The sequence below is a fragment of the Palaemon carinicauda genome, chromosome 6 (genome assembly GCF_036898095.1).
Source record: "Palaemon carinicauda isolate YSFRI2023 chromosome 6, ASM3689809v2, whole genome shotgun sequence".
Lineage (NCBI taxonomy): Eukaryota > Metazoa > Arthropoda > Malacostraca > Decapoda > Palaemonidae > Palaemon > Palaemon carinicauda.
Window position 1 is genome coordinate 81,281,501 of NC_090730.1, and position 25,306 is coordinate 81,306,806.

Here is a 25,306-nt window from a genome sequence, read left to right on the forward strand (position 1 = left end):
ATATATATATATATATATATATATATATTCATTTATATATATATATGGTATATGTATCTATACATATATCTATATATATATGAATATATGCAGTATATATATATATATATATATATATATATATATATATATATATATATATATATATATATATTTATATATATATGTATATATATATATATATATATATATATATATATATATATATATATATGTATATATCATATACACACACACATATATATATATGTATATATATATATATATATATATATATATGTGTGTGTATATATATAGATATATATCCATATAAATATATATATATATATATATATATATATATATATATATTTATATATATATACGTATATATATATTCGTATATGTATATATATATATAAATATATATATATATATATATATATAAATATATATATATATATATATATATATATATATATATTCATATATATATATATATATATATATGTATATATACTGTATATATATATATATATATATATATATATATATATATATATATATATATATACATATATATATATATATATATATATATATATATATATATATATATATATATACACGTATATATACATACATATATATATATATATGTATATATATATATATATATACAGTATATAAATATATATATATATATATACAGTATATATATATATATATATATATATATATATATATATATATATATATATATATATATGAAACTTCTATGACATAGTATATGCTGTTACTCCGACTCCTTTGGCATTATTCCATGTAAAGTTTGTTCCCCTTTTGTGTCACCATGCTTTGATTTCATTATTAGTTGATCCTGATCAGCCTGTCCCTGATGTGTCATCTTAAAGTAAGATTGCCACAGAATTTAAAAAAAAAAAAAAAAAAAAAGCATTTAATGGCATTTCGAGTGATCCTTTAAATGTGAATTTTTCCCAATTGTATAAAATGTTTAAGCTTGTTCCTTCCAACGAGTCTCTGCTCAACATAATTGATGAACTTATACCCTCTTGCGTCCTAAATTGCCGAGTGTAAGACAAATTTTGTTCCAATTATTACTGTAAACATGCTTATTTGAAGGAGTAGGAAGCTTATCACCATTTCAAAGGTAATAGATCTGATTTGACTAAAGAATAACCATACGGAGTTAAGATTTGTTGCTCGCAAATTAAAATATAATAAAAATAACCACAAAAGGTACTGTTTCTTTTACAGCCCACAAATCTACCCTCTTTGCTGAGTACTTAATAGTTCCTCCTTTATTTAAACAAGGTGGCTCTGTCATTCACTATCTAAACAAAAACGGAAGTCATTTAACTTGTGGTTGACGAAAAGCAAAGTAAGGAGAAACTCTTAGAAATTAAGATGTGTATGTATAACAACGGCCAAACCACACAACTACCTTTTTTCAAACCCTATTGCAGACTTGTATAGAACAAATTCTCTTCAGAATGTTTTAAATACCACCAGGCAAGTATTTACCAGATAGATGCAGAATCCTTTTAAAAATCATAAAAAAATTCTTTAAGATTTCTTGTACGAGCTCTGTGCCCTGACATACACGTTGTTGCTCCGTAAATCCTGGAATTTGCTGTACATGATGTATTAATGAAATCATTAGCACTTTCATGGTAGAATACTGAATAAATCTGTGGTAGAGTTAATTTGAAAGTACTCAATCAGATCCCGCATGACCAGGGAAGTTATCTGAGGGCATTTTCTAATCTAATAAAATTTCAATGTTTCCAAATTTCTAACTTATTTTTATTTGATAGGACTCCTGGGAATTATTCCAGCATTTGTTGATAGTGCAGTGTTGTTGAAATGTGATATTCCTATGATGAATGATCAATGTTCATTGGCAAGCCCCCATTTTTGATGGTTTACTTATAGTTTATGACGTTGGAAGATTGCCCCAAAACGTGGAAGCTTTTTTATATCATCCAACCTATCTTACAAAGATATCTTTTTGGGCTCAACCCATGATGTCCTAATGGAAGGTTCCTTAAGTAGCTTCCCAAGGTTATATATGACTACAGTGATATTCCCAGAGAATCAAACCAAAGGTTTCACAGAATTCTAACTTCTGGTACGAGTACCTTCATGATTACTCTTAAGGGTATCGTATATCATCAGGGGATGTATTCTTGACACGCCCCATGGCAATCTGCACCCCAAATAGCCTTTACGACTCGAGGGGGAATACGTGGCAGAATAGAAGGGTAACCGCAACAAAGATTACCCTGGTTCCCCTACTACAATCGTATTACAACCGCGCCAACTCCCTCTGGCGGTCATTCCTTTATCTGTAGCAACTCGCTACGCTGTCGTTCTTTGAACATGTGCTATTTAGTTAGCAGAACGACATTCCGGTTTAAATAGCTTAATTGTTATTATGAAAGCTATTTAGGCATTATATATTGTAAAGATATTTATAAGCATAATTTTCCCTTCCCGTGACGATCGTATATGTCAGAGTTTTGGTGATTTAGGTAACCAAGATCTCATCTTGTCTAGGTAACATAACCTAGACACCATATACTTTCGTCATTTCCCCGGTTACCCTAGTGTATCGGTTATCATTCCTGGAGATCGATATATCCTGGAATTATACTAACCGTTACTAATCTCGCTAGAGATTTATGGGTAATCTCTCTTCCCTCTGAGAGTAGCCTTAGGCTACAACTCTCTGCCTCGGCCTTGAATTTCGAATTCAGGCATAACTAGCCTAGAGTTTTCTGTCTCATCCCTTAACGTCAGACGGCAAGTTTTGGGATTCGATCAGAACCTCAGAGTATTTAGTCTTTGTCGGCAGTCGGTCGGCGGGGTGATTGCATTCCCCTGCCGGCGGAACTGCCAGCATAGGAGGGTAGCCCTCCCTAGATTACACCTGAAGTGGTCGAATGTTGCCGCCACCTTCTCCCTGTGGTCTAGTAGACTAGTCCTATGCTCGCCGGCCCTAGGCTATAGAGTCGTATACTCTTGTGGCCTAGGATGGCGCCAGCATTGGAACTCTGTTTTTCCCTTGTTGAGAGGAATGGCATGAGCTGCCGTCCCCTTAACTGTATTAGCACCTCCTAAGCTGGAGAATAATGATTCTCCTGCCGCTTGTGGTCGTGCCGGTACTGAAACAGAGTTTCTTCAAGGTGTGTAGGTCCGGCAACATCGCCGGTCCCTCCCCTATCTGTTTTTTTACGATGGCCGAGCCATTGTCTTTCCTGTGCTGGAGTCCTGCAACCTTACCATTGCCAGTGGGTTGCTGGAGCCACCCAGATCCCCCCTTCTCAGCCGTCAGCTGTCGGCGACTGCCGACTGCCAACGGCCATGACGGCTGTCGTCGAGTGCTGGCTTCCAGTGGCCTTGGCGGCTGTGGATGGGAGGTCCCTTGTGTCACCAAGGTTCTCCAGTTCTCTCTTGATCTGCTAGCCACAGTTTCCGTTGTCGGCGTATTGTTCTGGCCGGCATTAGACCGGCACAGATAGGTACTGACTCAGTAGGTAGCATGCCGACTGTACTCGTGCTCCCGGAGGCTGGCCTACAGTAGTAAGCCGGCAATAGTACTGTGGCTAAATGGAAGTGAACCTTCTTTTCGGAGAAAGGCAGTAAAATTAGACTTTTACATCTTTTATTACTGTATACATATGCAGTAATAAATAGCCTTCACTCCATGCTTTCTCTCTCTCTCTCTTATCTAGCTTGCTAGATGCTCCGGCAATAGCTAGCTAATCCGGCAACATGCCGGCTGAACTACAGTATATGTCTATACAGGTAGTCAGTATATTTGTAGTGTAGTATATACGGCAGATGAATAACTAACGTATATATTATACTAGTAGTTATTTCCAATATATCTTGGGTATCCCTGCCCAGATATTTGCTGAACCCCATTCTATCTTGATGGAATAATATTTCATCAATATTCTGATTTGAAATCAGTTTCCATTTACCCTGCAATATTGAATTTCATGAAGGGCTGGTGGTGTGACACCTCTAACCCCTATAGGGGAGAGCCCTTATCCCTAAGTTTCCCTGATCAGGAAACTCCCTGATTTATTATTGTAAGGGAGGTCACAGCAAATAGATTGGTTGGGATGCATAAGTATATGTCTTTTATTTTCTGCCGGCTGAACTACGGTATAGGCCTATACAGGTAGTCAGTATATTTGCAGTATAGTAAATACGGCAGATGGATAACTAACGTATATATTGTACTAGTAGTTATTTCCAATATATCTTGGGTATCCCTGTCCAGATATTTGCTGAACCCAATTCTATATTGATAGAAAAATATTTCATCAATATTCTGATTTGAAATTAGTTTCCATTTACCCTGCAATATTAAATTTCGTAAAGGGCTGGTGGTGTGACACCTCTAACCCTTATAGGGGAGAGCCCTTATCCCTGAGTTTCCCTGTTCAGGAAACTCCCTGATTTAATATTGTAAGGGAGGTCACAGCAAATAGATTGGTTGTGATGCATAAGTATATGTCTTTTATTTTCTGCCGGCTGAACTACGGTATAGGCCTATACAGGTAGTCAGTGTATTTGCAGTATAGTAAATACGGCAGATGGATAACTAACGTATATATTATACTAGTAGTTATTTCCAATTTATCTTGGGTATCCCTGTTCAGATATTTGCTGAACCCAATTCTATATTGATAGAATAATATTTAATCAATATTCTGATTTGAAATCAGTTTCCATTTACCCTGCAATATTAAATTTCGTAAAGGGCCGGTGGTTTGATGCCTCTAACCCCTAAAAGGGAGAGCCCTTATCCCTGAGTTTCCCTGTTCAGGAAACTCCCTGATTTAATATTGTAAGGGGGGTTACAGCAAATAGATGAGTTGCGATACATAAATATATGTCTTTTAATTTCTAATCAACATATTTTGGATGAGAACTTCTGCTGTTACCGCTCCTATTTCGAAAGAATGACATTCCTTCGATACTCTGATTGTGAATCAATCCTTCTTACCTCACAGCGTTAAGTATAGAGGGGGGCAGTGCTTGTACACTTCCTTACACCTAGGTGTTCGAACCCCTTTTTCTTCAGGGAATTCCCCGGTTGGAGAAATTTCCCTATCTTAATACTGAGAAGTAACAGCATTGGCTCACAAGGGATACACGGGTATGTGTCTCCCACTATCTCTTTTAGCTTTTTGTCCTAAGCTATTTTGTCAAAAGACGATTTTACAAATTGTTTATCGGTGCGATAATCAATTGAATACTCATTTCTGTTCTCCCTTCCTTACAGGAGGGACACCAGATGATGCATTGCAGTCTTCTGCAGTTATAAAGGTGAGTATTTTCACGGACATATTAAATGTAGGTTCACCCCCCCCCCCCCAGCAATATTATTTCCAAATCCCCAACCTACAAGACGGCAGTCTAGAGCTGTCGAACTGTGGTTGGTTTGGTTTCAGAAGTTATCTCATAAATGCGGTTCAGTTGCGAACTCGCAAAAATTGGAAGACTCTACGGGAATTGGACCGAAACTTTCACTACTCAGAGTTCCTTAACTTACTCGTGTAAGTATTTCTCATATCATTGTATGCTTACAATCAACGGATGAGGACACTTATATTGGTTCCAAAATATATACAATCCTTGAGACCGTTTTTATTCTCAGTGTATACTTATGTTTGTTTATACAATATATGCTAACTTGAGGCCCTTTTCTAACGTCTGAAAATGACTCTTCCCTGCAGGGGGCAGGAAGCAGTAACATTGTTATGCTTAGTGATGATGACGGACAACGGGAACGTCATTTGTCTCAATTGGCCCTTTTGGCCGTAGAATGTTGTCCCAAGGTTAAGGCACTGACAAAAAATCCACAGATACATTAATTCTCTGGTATGCTTCCATTAGGACGCCATGGCTTCGCTCAAAATCCGTTTTCTTTTCTTAATATTTTAGCTTGCTTTGCCTGTAGTGTCCCTTATGACATAGTCTGAAACATATGCAAATATTTCTCTTATGAATTAGGCTTGGTTACCTTACCAGGTGTGTAAAAGACTGCAAAGCAAACGCAGGGTGACCTAAGAATACTGCAGTGTAAGACGGATTGCAGGAGGTTGTTAGCCCATGATTAGGTAAGTAAGGGCGTGGCTCGTAGGTTATGTTAGGTGGTAAAGTTTAGGCTTGATAGTGTTCTTGTGTACAGGATTTTCTCAGAATGACAGCCATGAGGGTTTGTGGTATGTCAGCCACGGCTTATGAACGACTAGAAAAGGGAAAGGAAATCCCTATTTTTTATTCACATGGGAGTTTCTGGCCATGGATACGACATTAGTATGGACACATTCTATCCATCCACCTAGTCATATGGGAGTTATTCTTTGAAAAGAAAGGTTGCTCGGTTATGAAGCTCACTTTCATCTGCAGTAGTTGTGGTATCTCCTGTCAAAGCTACTGCGTCCCTAAGACGACTTTTAACGCCAGCTTCCCTGTGGTAACTAGGAGGGGACAGCAGGCTTTATCCCATATCTACCTTTATTGTTGTGCATCCATCCCTGAACTTTCAGATTGCATACAAAAGGGTGGGGCATCAACTTCACCTTTCTTAAATGAAATCGGATTTGGACGCCCTGATTGTACTAAAGAGGTAAATGAACACGATGCGAGTCACGACAAGCTTCCATCCACCGTCGTCTCGACATCCTTCTGAGGAAATGGGACATAGCCTCCAGGACCAGAGCATTATTCAATAACGGTGTTACTTTATGATCAACCTATTTGGAGATTGGGAAAATAATTGTATCCCTTCTCTGGAGCATCCAATAACACGGTTGATATTCTGAATCCTGAGCCAAAAAAAGTATCTGAGTCGATCCAGAGAGTACCAATTAGCCGTACTTTGCTAATATCTTTAGTGGCAAAATAGGCAACTGCAGCACATGATACAGAAAGTGACCTAGAGGCTGGAATAGAGCAAAATCAAGATCTGGAAAGACTGTGTATTCAATCTTGAGTCTCTCCACAAGCATAACTGCTGATAACTTAGAAACTCCTTTATCAAAAGAAGAGGAGGTTTTTTACATATCCTATAGTACGAAGAATCTCCTCTTTAGAGGGAGTGCTGGAAACCAGATCCTACTCTAATAACTAGATTTCAGTAGATTTCCGGGTACAGAGATCTAGGAATTTACTCGGCCCATGTACATTAAAGCAAGTTGTAAACGTGGCAAATTGAGTGATACCTTTGAACATTGATGGGAACCAAGACACCGATCAGTGACATCATACTCACTTTCAAAGAAACCAGAATAGCATGTACAAGGTCATTGAACTCACTAATGGGTGCAGGAGCATCAACAATCAACACTCAGTACATGATTCTCCAACTCTGATGGGCCAACCAAACACCGTTGAAACTTTAAGAACTAGTGTTCGGAAGCTTCAGACTGAGAGGGGACTGGAAGTGTACCCTAAAGAAGATGAAGGGGGTTTGATCGGAGATTGGATTTCCCTTCAGAAGCAGGAATTCTTTTGAACCTCACACCTTTAGTGACTGGCAAAGTACAGACCATTTAAGACTTTGAGAATCTTGAAAGCTAATGCGATATCAGTCGTATACTTAGCCTTAATACTGGTCACTTATTAGTGAATAATCATGAAGCATATTGTGATTAAATATTATGGCATAAAAGCATTGATGAATGCATTTTGATTGGTGTTTGGTGATCACTTGTTCTTATTCCCAATCAGTGTCTGATTTCAATGTGATTGATCACAGGTTGACTGGTCTCAGGGTGAAAACATCACACTAAGATAGATTTTGTGGAAACCGATTATTTTTATTCTGATTACGTTAATTTGAGGGAAAGTCGAGACCAAAACTGTTGTACCAGAAGAAATCAATACATTTTCTTCCATTTAATCTTATTTAAAACAACATTCCAGGCATTTATCCATTATTTAGTTATGGGAATTAAAATCATATACTTAAACCAAAAATTTTTGGATGAAACACCAAAAAACTAAAAATCTACTTTTTTACAGAATTTAGATTTTTTTCTGCTTATGATAGATTAGATTATTTTACTTTTAGATTGGGCTCCAAAGGGCACTAGAAGAGTTGGAAGACCCAGGCCTACATGGCTGAGAACTACGAAGCATGAAGTTTGAGATGATGAATAGAGAATTATTGATTAAAAGCTCAAGATAGAGACATTTGAAGCAATGTAATTGAGGCCCTTTGCGTCATAAGTCATAGGAAATGCTGATGATGATAATGATGATAATATAAAATGTTATCAGTAATCTTTCCACATTCATTCATTGTTTGTGTAGTGTATAAGAATCTTTTTTAAATTTTTCTTCTCGATGCTTAACTTTCACGAATGCTAGCCTTGGTTAAAAATATATCAACGTCTGATTCCTTTGCTTCCTACAGCCCAGCCTGAAGCCCCAACAAACTGCACTGCCGTAAATGTCTCCGCTAACAGTTTAACTGTTGTTTGTACTCCTGGCTTCGACGGAGGTCTCAACCAAACTTATGCTATGGAAGTTTATGGAAGCAAGCCACACGCTCTGAAGGCAAATGTTTCTTCTAAAATTCCGAGGTACAGATAACATTGATAAGGTTATTACACAATTAGGCTTTTATCATTCTTAAATATTGTTAATACTGCTATGCCCTAGTTATTTGAAATAACTTTAAATACTTCACTGAAAGAGGCTCACTGGTCAGATATTTCTACTGTAAAGTCATATAAGATTATTCAAACCATTAAATAGGATATATATATATATATATATATATATATATATATATATATATATATATATATATATATATATATATATATATATATGCTTCATAGGATTAATCTCAAGTTACAAAAATGTGAAATGCATGAAGGAAACTAATTCCTACTGACGAAGATCATGCCATAGTAATGGAGTTCTGAGCAAATTTATCCTGTACACTTTTTCGATTTTTTTTAAGTTCATAGATAACACAATGTACCTTTATCATCTCAATATTTGTATAAACTTTTCCAGATTTGTTGTCTCCGGCCTCGATAACGATTCAGAATTTCAGCTCATTGTTTATTCTGGAAATGTAAAAGGGCGGAGCAGCATCACACGCCTGGTGGCACTGACTCAAAAGTTGCCTGTCAAACAATTGGAGACTCGGCTAGGAAGTGGGAAAGGTGGTGAGTTCAATTAATATGTGAAATTTTTAATGAACACAAACACACACACACACACACACACACACACACATATATATATATATATATATATATATATATATATATATATATATATATATATATATATATATATATATATATATATATATAAATAAATATAAGTATGGAGACAGGGGCAATTACTCAGGGATAAACAAATTGGAGTAGGGAGACGTGTTCTGTCTTTCATCCATTTATTAGCGCCGACGTTTCGTATCAGCTTGATACGTTTTCTAGGCTGAAACGATTACAGACCAATTGCGTATAAGTAAAAAGATACACACAACGCTTACCAACACCAAAATTAAAAACCTTTTTAATAAATTAAGAATAAAAACAGACTAAAAACAGAAACACTGAATAACAGTGAAAGGGCTAGGGGCGAATACAGAGAAACAAACTAATTAAAAAGAAAAATAATAATAATAATAATAATAATAATAATAATAATAATAATAATAATAATAATAATAATAGAAAGATATAATAATAATAATAATAATAATAATAATAATAATAATAATAATAATAATAATAGAACGAACAAGACACCTACCCACAGCGGTAGCGTAAGGAGAACTGACACAAAAAATAGTTATGGAAGGGAGTGTAAACAAAACAACAGGTAATTAGGTAATACACAATTGGGTGGAAGACGACTGGTGGTTAAGAGAAGGTACAGTTAGCTTAATCATTATTGATTCAAAGGTGGTTAGTTCGTCTATATGTCGGGATCTTCCTACAATATCAAAATGACTGGTATCTATGTGTGTTTTGCAACTTTTACTGTGATTTTTTATGTTAGATTGTTCTGGATTTGATAGTCGACATCCGCTTCTATAGCTAAATCCTTGATGAGAGGAAACTCGGACTTTTAGCAGCCTCCTGGTGCAAGCGATGTAAGTGCCAAGATCAAAACTGGGACAATTATACTTATAAACGACACCGGAGGCAAACAGGGGGCTGATCTTATCCTTGACTTGGATGAGTGAGCCGATAGTTCGGGGGATTATGGGAATTAGTTTCAAATTAAGGGCAGGCAATTGCTCATTGAATAGGTTGATCCATTTGTTTTAAATTTATTATTATGGAGAAAAGGAAATCTAGCAAACATACGGAGCTTGGGGACACTATGGACTATTGGGGATGGATTGAATTTCAGATTAAGTAGCTTATTAAGTGATCTATGAAAAATTGCTGGAGGGGAAATAATTATCCTTAAAGTAATCAGCAAGGAAAGTCACTTCAGTATGAAAAGTAGACCAGCTTGATGTCAGATTAATGGCTCTATGGAGAGAGTTGACACGGAATTCAGTTTAAAGTTAAAAAAAAAAAAAAAAAAACATGAGCTCTAAAAATTGGTGCCCAGGTCAGTAAAGGTGCTTTTTCTATAAATACCAGTATGAAAGCCAGATTCGTCCTTGGATATCCTCACATCAAGGAACGGAAGTGAATTCTGTGTCTCTGTTTCAACCGTAAATCTAATGTTATGGTGTTGGTTGTTTAAATACTCAAGAAAAGTATCAGCATGGTAATTGCATCTGAACAAGGCAAAAGTGTCATCTATGTAGCGTCAATAAAAGAGTGGTCGGAAATTAGGTGGGCATACATCTAAAGCTCGCTCCTCCAGGGAGCACATAAATATGTTGGTAAAAGTAGGACCCAGAGGGCTTCCCATGGCCATCCCCTCAGTCTGCTTAAAAACCGTATTATCAAAAACAAAGGGCGTATCCAGCACGGCTAATTCTAAAAGCAACCCCCGAACTATCGGCTCACTCTTCCAAGTCAAGGATAAGATCAGCCCCCTGTTTGCCTCCGGTGTCGTTTATAAGTATAATTGTCCCAGATGTGATCTTGGCACTTACATCGGTTGCACCAGGATGCCGCTAAAAGTCCGAGTTTCCTCTCATCAAGGAATTAGCTATAGAACTGGTTGTCGACTATCAAATCCAGAACAATCTAACATAAGAAATCACAGTAAAAGTTGCAAAACACACATAGATACCAGTCATTTTAATATTGTAGGAAGACCCCGACATATAGAAAAACTAACCACCCTTGAATCAATAATGATTAAGCTAATTGTACCTTCTCTTAACCACTAGTCGTCTTCCACCCAATTGTTTATTGCCTAATTACCTGTTGTTTTTTTACACTCCCTTCCATAACAATTTTTCGTGTCAGTTCTCCTTACGCTAACGCTGTGGGTAGGTGTCTTGTTCGTTCTATTATTATTATTATTATTATTATTATTATTATTATTATTATTATTATTATTATTATTATTATAATATATTATTATTATTATTATTATTATTATTATTATTATATATTTTTCTATTATTATTATTATTTTTTTTTTAATTAATTTGTTTCTCTGTATTCGCCCCTAGCCCTTTCACTGTTATTCTGTGTTTCTGTTTTTACTCTGTTTTTATTCTTAATTTATTAAAAAGGTTTTTAATATTGGTTTTGGTAAACGTTAAGTGTATCTTTTTACTTATACGCAATTGATTTTTAATCGTTTCAGCCTGGTAAATGTATCAAGCTGATACGAAACGTCGGCGCTAATAAATGGATGAAAGACAGAACGTGTCTCCCTACTCCAATATGTGTGTGTGTATATATATATATATATATATATATATATATATATATATATATATATATATATATATATATATATATATATATATATATACATATATATATATATATATATATATATATATATATATATATATATATATATATATATAGATGGATACATATATACATACGCACAGACGTATGTATGTATATATATATATATATATATATATATATATATATATATATATATATATATATATATATATATATATATATATATATATATATATATTTATAGATGGATACATATATACATACGCACAGACGTATGTATGTATATATATATATATATATATATATATATATATATATATATATATATATATATATATATATATATCTTCATATAGTAACACTGATCTCACGAAACTGGTATATGTTCTGATTTTTACATATAATTCTAGACGTATTGATTTCCAGATTTTCAATAACCTAGCCATTGTCTGATTTTCTTTATTCTAACCTTTTATTAAACTCTGATTCTAAAGACCCTCTATTATAGATCATAGTTACTAAATATTCAGATGATTCTACCATATTGATCCCTTTTCCTTTCAATGATATTTCATCTTCTGTTGCTTACTCAATTCTCATCATCTATGTTGTTCTTCAATCCATCTTGAGCCCAACTTCATGTGATGCATACTCCGTTTTCATCTTTGTGTTTATTCTAGTTATCGTCAGCCTAGCCTCGTGTGATATTTCATGCAATCTGGTAAGCTAGCATTGCAAATCATGTAGTGTTCTGCTGAAGAGGACAGCATCATCAGCATATTCCAAGTCTACTTAATTCCTATTACCAATCTAGTCCTATCCTTCTCCATCATCTCTGACTGTTCTACACATTACAAATCCCATGAGGAGGAGAAACAACATGGGTGACAACACATCCCCTTGGAGTACTCCACTGTTCACCAGTAAATAATTTGATCAGACTCCATTCACATTAAATTTGCACTTGCTATGCTCATGAACTTAATCAAATTTACGTATTTAAGAGGAATTCTATAATAACACAGGACTCTCTAAAAACTGATCAGTGCATACTATAAAAGGCTTTTACATACTCCACAAATGCCATGAAAAAGGGTCATAGTCCATAAATGCCATTAAAAGGGGTCATAGTCCACAAATGCCGTGTATATATATATATATATATATATATATATATATATATATATATATATATATATATATATATTTACATACATATATATACATATATACACAGTATATATATATATATATATATATATATATATATATATATATATATATATATATATATATATATATATATATATATATATATTTACATACATGTATATACATATATACACAGAATATATATATATATATATATATATATATATATATATATATATATATATATATATATATATATATATACATATATATATATATATATATATATATATATATATATATATATATATATATATATATATATATATATATATATACGAACACAGTTTATAGCAGAAAATTTTTGGGTTCGTGAATCCACTGTCTTTTCTTTTTCTTGGTTCCTTCGCAATCTCTAGGGAATCATTCTGTCATTCTTTTTAGCCATTACATCATCTGTCTTTCTTATTTTATGCCCTGTCCATGTTCATTTATTTCTTTTCATGTTGCTAAAATATCCTCTATTTTAGTTTGCTCTCGTTTCTATGTTAATCTTTTTCTGCCTCATAGTGTTTATTCCTATCATTACTCTTTCCATTCTTCTATGAGTTATAACTAGCTTTTGTTCTAGGGTTTTAGTAAGGCTCTAAGTTTCTGATGCGTTAGTAATTAGTATGACCATCTGATTAGATAGTTTTTTTTTTTTTTTTAGAGAAAGATTTATTTTACTTATGATTTTCTCTTTTGTTTACCCATTGCTCTCCATCACATTCTTATCCTTCTTTTAATTTCGGTGTCATGTCCTGGAGAAATACTTACTGTGTGTCCGAACACGTATATTTATTAAGAATCTGCAGAGATTCTTCCTTACCCTATTTATTGTCTCTCTGTATTTTCATTGAATATTTTCTTAGTTTATCTCATATACATTTTCAGTTCTACATTTTTGCTTTTTCTATTCAAAAGTTCTATTATCTTTTGCAATTACTTTCATGATTCACTAAGTAGAAGTAATTCATCTGTTAATCTTAAGATGTTAAAGTATTTCTCAATCATGTTAATTCCTACATTTTCCCAAACTAAATTCCTAAAAAGTTCTTTCGGGAACGTTGTGCATAACTAAAACGAGATAGGGTGTATTTGTGTAACGCCTTTAGTCAATTGGTATTCCCTCACTACCGGTATAGATGTTTTCAAGAGTTGTAACATATGTGTTATCTATACCTTGTATTTGAGGGGCTTTTATTACTTTTTCACAGTCTTTAAATACCAAAAGCTTTCTCACAGACTTCAAATGCGATATATAGTGATTTATTTTTCATTAGCTGGTTAATAACATGAATTGGTTTGTTGTTTAATATCCACTTTTAAAAGCTGCCTGCTCTCATAGCTGATTGAATTCTAGCTTTCTTCCTATTTTACCCTATATGATCATTGTAAATATTTCTTACATTGATGCAAGCAAACTTATTGGGTGGTAATTTTTTAGGTCTTCTGTGTCTCTTATTGTGAATCTATGTTTAAATCATTTTTCTATCTTCTGCTTTGCCTCTTATTGCTTTCTATCCTTCTACTCTTACTTTCGGTAATGGCTCAGATGTTTCATTATTTCTATTGGTAAAGATATTCCTTATATTATTATTCTATAGCATTGTACAGAAATCCTCAGTAATTTTCATCACTCCACCTCTATTGTGGAAACTTTTTTGATTTTCACCCTTTAAAGCAGGGGTTTCCAAACTTGGGGTCGGCAAGCAATTATATTGGGATCGGGAAGACATGGTAATAATCTAAAGGGATTTAGCTGTTATCATTGGATTAGGAGGACTCAGTAGGCATTAATAAAACCTTTCCCATTCCAGCCAGAGGTTGTGTACATAAATCTAAAAAAGAAAGGATAGAATGGTTATACACAAACTGAAGTGTTTCCCTTATTTGCATATATCTTATTCTGACGATCACCTGGGCCTGTCATTTATATGTACATTACATTGCAGTCTATTGGCCTTTCTCAAAACATTTTGTACAGAGAAGGTTTAATAAAGAACGATTATCTCTGTGGAAAATATTTTTAGGGCCTTACCCCGTGGATTTAACACGTCTGTATTCCTGACACACACACACACGAACATATATGGAGTGTTTGTGTATGTATCTGTGTTTTTGCATATGTGTGTGAGTGTATGAACTATATATATATATATATATATATATATATATATATATATATATATATATATATATATATATATACATACTTATATATACATTATATATATATATATATATATATATATATATATATATATATATATATATATATATATATATATATATATATATTAATATATATATATATATACATTCATATATATATATTTATATATATATATGAATATATATATATGTATACATTCATATATATATTTATATATATATATATATATATATATATATATAAATATATATATATATATATATATATATATGTATATATCTACATTTATATACAGCTTATATATATATATATATATATATATATATATATATATATATACATATATATATATATATATTTATTTATATATGCAAACATAAGTCTATCTATGTATATATATATATATATATATATATATATATATATATATATATATATATATATATATATATATATATATATATATATATATTTACATATGCAAACATTTCTATCTATCTATCTATCTATCTATCTATATATATATATATATATATATATATATATATATATATTTATGTATATATATATATATATATATATATATATATATATATATATATATATATGTGTGTGTGTGTGTGTGTGTGTGTATCTCGATGTGTACATATGCAGATAATAAAATATTTGTAGATTTATATATATATATATATATATATATATATATATATATATATATATATATATATATATATATATATACATATATACATATATATATATATATATATATATATATATATATATATATATATATATATATAAATACATATATATCCACAGGCACACACATAAACATATATATATATATATATATATATATATATATATATATATATATATATATATATACATGTATATATATATATACATTTTTGGGCTCAAGCCATGTCGTCCTGATGGAAGTTCCTATAGGGTAGCTTCCTAGGGTATATTACAACTACGGCGATATTCCCAGAGAATTTACCTTAAGGTACCAGAATTCTAACTCCTGGAGCGAGTATCCCTCGTGAAAGGGATATCGCGACATATCAGAGGACGTATTCTAGACACGTCACATGGCAATCTACATCCTGGACAGAGATTTCGTCTCGTAGGAGGTGATTGACGAGATACGAATTCGGGAAAGAAAAAGGGGAGCCGCTCCCAAGGCTTCCCTATCCCCCGATTCGTATGCGTGCCTGGCGCCAATCCTGGCGCCATCTGTATTCCTTTTTGCGTAGCTTAACAACTCGGTGTTTTTTCCTGTTTTTCTCGCAAATCTTGGATTTATTCGGCTTTTCATGGCTTCTTCGTCTTCGTTGGCCTCTGATAAGTTGAGTATAGTGTCTGTTATGTATAAATGTAGGCTATTGGTAAAATTTTGAGTGATTAATAGGATTAATCTTTGATACAAGAGCCGTAGCCTACCAGAGGTGTCCTGGACACTGTCGCTCGCTAGGTATAAATTAGTTAGTCAGAGCGACATTCCTGGTTGTTTTGCTTTAATAAATTTTAGCTATTTAGCTTTACATAGGATTTCCTTTCGTGCTTAGTATTATTTGGCGAAGTATTCGCCATTCTGGCCTACGCTAGGCCATGTAGCCTAGTCGTTTGGTCCTAGTACTTCATGCATGAATTTGGTTTTTCCGAGTGTAATTAAAATTTTATTGAAGCTTTAGGCTATATTTTATACATTTTAGACTGTGTGGAATATTTCCAAGATTGTATACGTGTGAGTTTCGGTGAATTAGGTAATCGATTCTCTTGGTGCCTAGGCTAATTGCTTATGGAGCCTTAGTATACTTTATCATACTCCCCGGTTGCTTTCTTTTCTTCGGAGAAGGTATGCAATCCCTTTCCCTCTGTTTAAGCCTTGGGCTTATCCCTAAGTGGTTTTTTCCGAATTTATTTTCGATAAAACTATACTAGGGTGTTACTGTACCTTCCTGTTCCTGTAGTTATGGTTCAAGAGGGACAGAACAACAGAGTTTTTAGTCTGAGTCTGTGTTGTCTGGCTTGGGGCAGAGTCCCCCTCGCTGACCTAACACATACAAAGGGAGCTTAGCTCCCTTAGGTCACTACCGAAGGTTTCTGTAGTTATGATTCCTTCTTTTGTGATTGACCAGACTAAGTCCTGTTGCTGTTCTCGGGGGAGGATAAGTTCTTCCCTTGGGAGTAGCAACGCCTTCCTTGCTTTGGTGCTCTGGAAGCTGGCAAGTATTGCTGGCCTTTCCCCTTAGATCTTCCTTAGGCTAAGATAAGTTTCTTGGCTGCGGGTGATCTGTCACTAAAGCAAGGTTGGCAGGACCCTCTTGTCCCTTCCCCCTCTATCTCCGTAATGGCCTAGCCATTACTGTACTGTACCTTGCCGGCCGGCAGAGCTGGCCGGCAGGGGTCTTACTGTACTGTACGTCGTTCTACTTCTGGACCTAGTATAGGTTGGGATGTGGAATTGACTCAGCCCATTGCCGGCCGGCAGAGCTGCTGGCCGGCAAGGGTCTTATGTTTTCGAGTGCTGCCCGGACCTCTCTTGGTCCCTCATCCATGCCTGCCGGCAGAGCCGGACGGCATTGGTCAAGGAAGCCAGAATTAGTTTCTCCCCTTCCTTATATGCACTCTTTCGGTTGCCGGGCTTGGAGGTTGTGTACACTCTTATCCCGGCATCCATTCTATTTTCTTCTAGTGCTGTACCTGTCCCGGCTGCCGGCCTATGAGGCCGGCAGCCGGGCAGGTGTAGTTCTCTGGTTCTTTTGCTGCCGGCTGGCATCGGTCTTGTACATTTGCCGGCCGGCTTATGTCAGCCCTTGTCTGCCGGTCACCAAGAGTGTGGCCGGCAGCTGGGTACTACCTTGTGTAGTTGCTGGCCGGCAGCCATTGCCGGCCAACACTGGCTGTTACCGTCCGGCAGTAGCTGCCGACCGGCACAGGCATTTGAACCAGAGTGCTGCCGCCCTATAGCTGTTAAGTAGTATACTTTAAAGCTAGTTGTGGTGTGTGCCGGCCGGCAAAGGCAGGCCGGCACACATCCCCCTTATACTGTACTAGTATTCTTCTGTATAGCATATACAGTAAGAAGAATACTATAGTAAAGGTTTTGGTACAGCACTGTATCCTCTAACACTATTGTGTTTTCTTGCACAGCCCTTTGCTGTTGCCCTCAGATAGGAAGCTGAGTTCTTCCCTGTCTATTATCCAGGATTTTAAAATCATTGCTTAGGTGTGAGCTCCACCTGTTTCCTCTGGAAACCTTGCATTGGTTACTCTAGAAGAGATAAACCATTTTGATTTTATTATCTGGAAGGCTGCAACAATGGGTTGTGAGGGAAACACAAGTGTGTGTCTTTCCTTTATGAATTGTTATGCTATAATATGCATATCCAGTGATACATAGTTCACTTGATACTCATGGAAATTTCTTCTCTTTACAGGAGGACCCTCCGAAGTGCGGAAATGTTTTCTGCAATGTCCGCAGCAAGAACCTCTGCGGACATGAGTGTTGTAGGAGACACGCAGCATGCGCTGTCTCCAAGGATGATCTCCAGTATTGGGACCCTCAGGTATGTACTGTATGCACTAACCTGATTACTGAGGCTTTTGATTCCCCTAGAACGGCGGAATCAAGGGATATAGCAAGGGAAAAGCTTCGTACTTGGGTAAGGGGCTTCAAGAATAACACCTCTGGCCCTTATCTTCCAAGTGAGAAGATGAGGGCGTATCTTTTTCCCCAGGCATCAGCTGATGCAGTGATTCCCCAACCTCAAGAGGAGATCCCTCAAGATCAAGTCCAGGTGGACGTGGAAGTCGCAGTTGCGATGCAAGACATCCAGTTGGATGACAGGATGTCTGACCTGGACGAACGTTTGGAACAAGACCTCCTGGCAGAAGGTCAGGATGAAGTTCAAACCCCGGATTTCGTAGAGGATGTGGTCGACGAGGTGTCGGCTACTCCGGTTCAGATGCCAGAGCCTATCCCCTCAACATCGGCTGGTCTCCCAGTAGAACTGGGACAGGCCCTCTCTTCGATTGTTGGAATGATCCAACAAATGCAGAAGGAGAATCAAGAGAAGGCGGCTGCAATGGAACTGCGTATGCAGTCCCTGGCAGAATCACATGGGCCCCGGAAAAGGCTCAATGTGAAAGACCTTCCCATAAGCTCAGATGCTAACCCATGGAGGTATGCTGAGCACATGCCGATGACGACTGGAAAGATCGTCATCTCGGATAAGCTGGGTTCAGTTCCCCTAGAGGAGGTAGAATTCTGGCCCAGCAAGGCATCATATCCGGACTGCTATGTCCGGCTGAGAAAAGAACCAGCTTCAAGGGAGGAGACAGAGCCGAAGGAGGTCATTATTATGGACCACGCTAAGGCTCAAGCCCTACTTTCATCCTCGATGAAAGAGAGGGGCTTCTCTAACTCGAAGGTAGCTGCATTGAGCAAGAAGCTCCCTTCTTTTGTGTCCTCTCCTGATAGAGCCTTCCCCTTTTTACAGAAAGGGTTTGCGGCTGTCCTAAAGGCAGTCGAGGCCGGCAAGCCTTGCCCCTCCCTGGAGGAGTGTAAACCCTTGTCGCTGGCCCTGCCTATGGACCACAAAGACTGGAAGGATGTCCATCTGACATTCTCAGTGGGAAAGTTGGAGGCTGATATTGCCGGACGGCAATTCGGCGAGGACCTCCCCAAGCTGTCCGAATCTCTTTTACGAAGAGAGTTCGAGACAAAAGAAAGACTGGCTGCCTCAATGTCTCATCAGACTACTCTTGAGACGATGGCAAGTGACCCCAAGGTCCATGAAATGTTCATGGTAGTGGGTAAGTCTCACCTAGCCACAGTGACGAAGGACCTTTATGGCTTCGTCAAGGCAAGGAGAGCTTGCAGGGAGTTCGTGTTCACCGGGGCTTCGGTGAGACACGAGCCAAGGAAGTTAATCTCCTCCAACATTTGGGGAAAAGACCTTTTCCCTACCGATGTGGTCAAAGAGGTTGTTGATAAGGCCGCCGTGGAGAATAGAAACCTTCTCCAGAAGTGGGGCCTGGCTATCAAAAGAAAATCTTCCCCGGATGAGGGTCCTCAACCAAAGAGGAAGAATATGAGGACTAGGCTACCGTCTCGGCCAGCCAAGCCTTATAGACAGCAACAGCAACTGCAATTGCCATTGCCTCAAGTGCCCCATATGGTGGCACAAACCCCGACTACTTTTCAGTGGGTACCCCAGGCTGTGCCAGGTCAGTCAACCACATTCACCCCAACGTTCGAAGGACAGTCTTCTTCCTTTCGTGCAAAACCTAGAGAAGCAGCCAGAGGCTCGTCTAGGCGCCCCTCAAGGGGAAGGGGATTCAGAGGTGGTCGTGGTCAGGGAGGCAAGACCTCAGGACGGCAGTCCAAGTGAAACGATACCGGTAGGAGGGAGACTGATGAAATTTTGGGATCGCTGGACCTTCGATCCCTGGGCCCAAAGCCTACTCAAGAATGGACTGGGCTGGAGCTGGTACAGCCCTCCACCCCCGTGCCTTCGGTTTTTCCAACACTCCACCCCCGTTTTGGAGGAGTACGTTCAAGAACTGTTGGAGAAAAAGGTGATCCGAAAGGTGAAGTCCATCAAATTCCAAGGGAGGCTGTTTTGTGTTCCAAAGAAAGACTCGGAAAAGCTCAGAGTCATTCTGGACTTGTCGCCACTCAACAAGTTCATAGTGAATTGCAAATTCAAGATGCTAACACTGCAACACATAAGGACCTTACTGCCCAAGAGGGCATACTCAGTCTCTATAGACTTGTCAGACGCCTATTGGCACATTCCAATCAGCCGTCGACTCTCCCCCTACCTAGGGTTCAGGCTACAACGGAGACTGTACGCCTTCAGAGCCATGCCATTCGGGCTAAACATAGCCCCAAGGATTTTCACGAAGCTTGCGAGCGCAGCTCTCAAACAATTACGCCTAAAGGGAATTCAGGTAGTAGCCTACCTGGACGACTGGCTGGTGTGGGCAGCATCCGAGACCGAATGCTTGCAAGCTTCCAGTCAGGTGATCCAGTTCCTAGAGTACCTAGGCTTCAAGATCAACAGAAAAAAGTCTCGACTTTCTCCATCCCAAAAGTTCCAGTGGCTGGGAATCCACTGGGACCTTTTGTCACACAGTTTCTCCATCCCGACGAAGAAAAGGAAGGAGATAGCGGGCTCTATCAAGAGACTTCTAGATTCCGAAAGGATATCAAGACGCGAACAGGAGAGGGTACTAGGCTATCTCCAGTTTGCTTCAGTGACAGACCCAGTGCTAAGAGCACAGCTAAAGGATGCAACCGGAGTTTGGAGAAGGTATGCATCAAACGCGCGAAGAGACCTGAGAAGACCAGTGCCGCCTCGGCTACGTACTCTTCTCAGACCTTGGTCCCAAGCCAGACATCTAAAGAAGTCGGTTCTTCTTCAGCCACCTCCCCCGTCGATGACGATTCACTCAGACGCCTCAAAGGAGGGATGGGGAGGTCACTCTCATCGGAAAAAAGTCCAGGGGACTTGGTCCAAGCTATTCAGGACCTTTCATATAAACTTTCTAGAAGCTATGGCAGTGCTCCTTAACTTAAAGAAAGTCTCCCCGCGTCACTCGATCCACATAAGATTGGTGATGGACAGCGAGGTGGTTGTGAGATGCTTGAATCGACAAGGGTCGAGGTCACCACCTCTCAACCAAGTGATGTTAGCCATTTTCCGATTGGCGGAAAAGAAGAAGTGGTACCTGTCGGCAGTTCACCTTCAAGGAGTCCGCAATGTGACAGCGGACGCTCTATCCAGGTTCACACCGATAGAGTCGGAATGGTCCTTAGACACAGGATCATTCTCCTTCATTCTGAATCAAGTCCCAGAACTGCAAATAGACCTCTTTGCGACGAAAGACAACAAGAAGTTGCCCCGGTACGTGTCCCCGTACGAGGACCCCTTAGCGGAAGCAGTGGACGCAATGTCCCTCGACTGGAACAGATGGTCCAGGATTTATCTGTTCCCGCCTCACAACCTTCTGTTGAGGGTCCTCAACAAACTGAGATCCTTCAAGGGGGTAGCGGCAATAGTGGCCCACAAGTGGCCGAACAGTATGTGGTTCCCCTTGGCGTTGGAACAACAGATGAAGTTTGTGCCGCTACCACATCCAGTTCTGACCCAGCGAGTCCAGAAGTCGACTGTCTGCGCTTCATTACAGAAAAACCGGACCCTGCAGCTCATGATTTTCTCGCCCTTGCGGTGAGAAAGCGTTTCGGGATTTCGAAAGCCAGCATAGACTTCCTAGAGGAATATAAGTGCAAATCGACTAGAAGGCAATATGAGTCATCTTGGAGAAAGTGGGTGGCCTTTGTAAAGGCAAAGAATCCGCAGGAGATCTCAACAGACTTCTGCTTATCTTTCTTCATCCACATCCACGGCCAAGGGTTGGCAGCTAACACGATTTCAGTGTGTAAATCCGCTTTGATGAGACCCATTTTATTTGCCTTCCAGATCGACCTAGGTAACGAGATCTTTAATAAAGTTCCGAAAGCCTGCGCTAGGCTCAGACCTTCAGCACCTCCAAAGCCCATCTCATGGTCTTTAGACAAAGTTCTTCATTTCGCCTCCCTGTTGAGCAATGAAGAATGTGTGTTAAAGGATTTGACACAAAAAGTTATTTTCCTATTTGCACTCGCGTCCGGGGCCAGGGTTAGTGAGATCGTAGCCCTCTCGAGAGAGGCAGGTCGTGTTCAGTTCCTGGATGGGGGGGATCTGAACCTGTTTCCGGATCCTACGTTTCTCGCCAAGAATGAGTTACCCACCAACAGGTGGGGTCCCTGGAGAATCTGCCCTCTGAAAGAAGATGCATCTCTATGTCCAGTAGAATGCCTAAAGGTCTATCTTCGTAGAACTTCAGACTTCAAGGGTGGTCAACTATTCAGGGGAGAAACATCAGGCTCAAATTTATCTCTGAATCAATTCAGAGCGAAAATCACATATTTTATTCGCAGAGCGGATCCTGACAGTACACCCGCAGGTCACGATCCGAGGAAAGTTGCCTCATCCCTAAATTTCTTTAATTGTATGGATTTTGAACATCTCCGCTCATACACGGGCTGGAAGTCTTCCAGGGTGTTCTTTCGCCACTATGCGAAGCAAGTAGAGGAACTTAAGAGATCTGTGGTAGCAGTGGGTCGTGTAGTTAACCCTACTGTTTAACTCTGCGAGGAACAGTGGTCTTAATTGGGACGATTAAGTCCAGGGTGAGTGTGTAGGTACATACTGTACTACAAACTAAATGAGGGCACCAAGTGCCCATATAGACTGTTCCTTCTTTCAAAGCTGAACCTAGCATAAGTTCAGACATGTGTGCCGAGCGTTTCTAACGCTAATGTGATTGAATTGTAATACAGACTTTATGACTTGATACCTTGGTATCTTATTAAAGTGGTGTTTAATGGTTTTTCTTTCAGATAAATAAGTTCTTTTTACTATCATACTTATGCTTAAAGTTTTGGGTTACCCTCTTTTATATATATATATATATATAATTGTTGTTAACCTGTCTGTTTATTATCTGTCAATAAACTTGTTCTTGAGAACCTTGCGTCTCTTTCACCTGTGTCAATTTATTGGTATAATTGAGCATTTTGATTCTATGTATCTTATCTGGGATAATTCTGATAGAATTGTTCTGTTATGCAAGCTATGTTGCATTGGTTTATGTAGTCCCCTAATGGGAGGACTCCGTCCCATAAAGGGACGAGGGGCGGTTTTATTAGTTTCTTCCTATGCGGATATAAACCTTTGTCCAATACAAGTATTGTGCGGATTACTGGTCAATATATATTGACGCAGTGGTTCTATACAAACTATGCTTTACTTAATATAGGGCGAGACCACTATATTAGCTTGCCTGGTATTCATACATAGATATATGTACTCTTCGAGACTTTCCAGAGTCTAGTAGGACTCTTCCCTGTAGGGGGCAGGAAGCTCTAAACATAGTTTATAGTTAGTTGAAAAGATGTATAACGGTAACATCTTAGGTCTCTAGGTCTAGTCGACCGGGAAAAAATTACCTCCGGGGAGTACGGCACGTTCGGAGAATCCACAGATACAGTAATGCTCTGGTACACTTCCATCAGGACGACATGGCTTGAGCCCAAAAAACGGATTTTGAGCGAAGCGAAAAATCTATTTTTGGGTGAGATGGCCATGTCGTCCTGATGGACCCGCCCTTGCCTTTCTAAGAAAGGGCTGTAGGACCCCTCCCTACATACAGTATCTGTAGCACCTCGTGTACGCTACAAGGAATACTGATGGCGCCAAGATTGGCGCCAGGCACGCATACGAATCGGGGGATAGGGAAGCCTTGGGAGCGGCTCCCCTTTTTCTTTCCCGAATTCGTATCTCGTCAATCACCTCCTACGAGACGAAATCTCTGTCCAGGATGTAGATTGCCATGTGACGTGTCTAGAATACGTCCTCTGATATGTCGCGATATCCCTTTCACGAGGGATACTCGCTCCAGGAGTTAGAATTCTGGTACCTTAAGGTAAATTCTCTGGGAATATCGCCGTAGTTGTAATATACCCTAGGAAGCTACCCTATAGGAACTTCCATCAGGACGACATGGCCATCTCACCCAAAAATAGATTTTTCGCTTCGCTCAAAATCCGTTTTATATACAGCTTATATATATATATATATATATATATATATATATATATATATATATATATATATATATGTATATATATATATATATATATATATATATATATATATATATATATATATATATATATATATATATATATATATATATTTATATATTTATATTTATATATATAAGCAAATATATCTATCCATCTATCTATATATATATATATATATATATATATTATATATATATATATATATATATGTATATATATATATAAATATATATATATATATATATATATATATATATATATATATATATATATATATATATATATATATATTTATATACATATATATATAAATATAAATATACACACATCATA

The 25,306-nt window shown here is 37.5% G+C and overlaps 1 protein-coding gene across 1 annotated transcript in view; it reads left to right on the forward strand.

Moving 5' to 3' along the window:
- LOC137643114 (nephrin-like) overlaps nt 1-25,306 on the forward strand; it is a 433,145-nt gene that overhangs the window by 114,122 nt on the left and 293,717 nt on the right. Inside the window, exons 4-5 of the mRNA XM_068375961.1 lie at nt 8,444-8,612; nt 9,055-9,209. Of these exons, the coding sequence (XP_068232062.1) occupies nt 8,444-8,612; nt 9,055-9,209 (324 nt within the window). The remainder of the gene's footprint in view (nt 1-8,443; nt 8,613-9,054; nt 9,210-25,306) is intronic.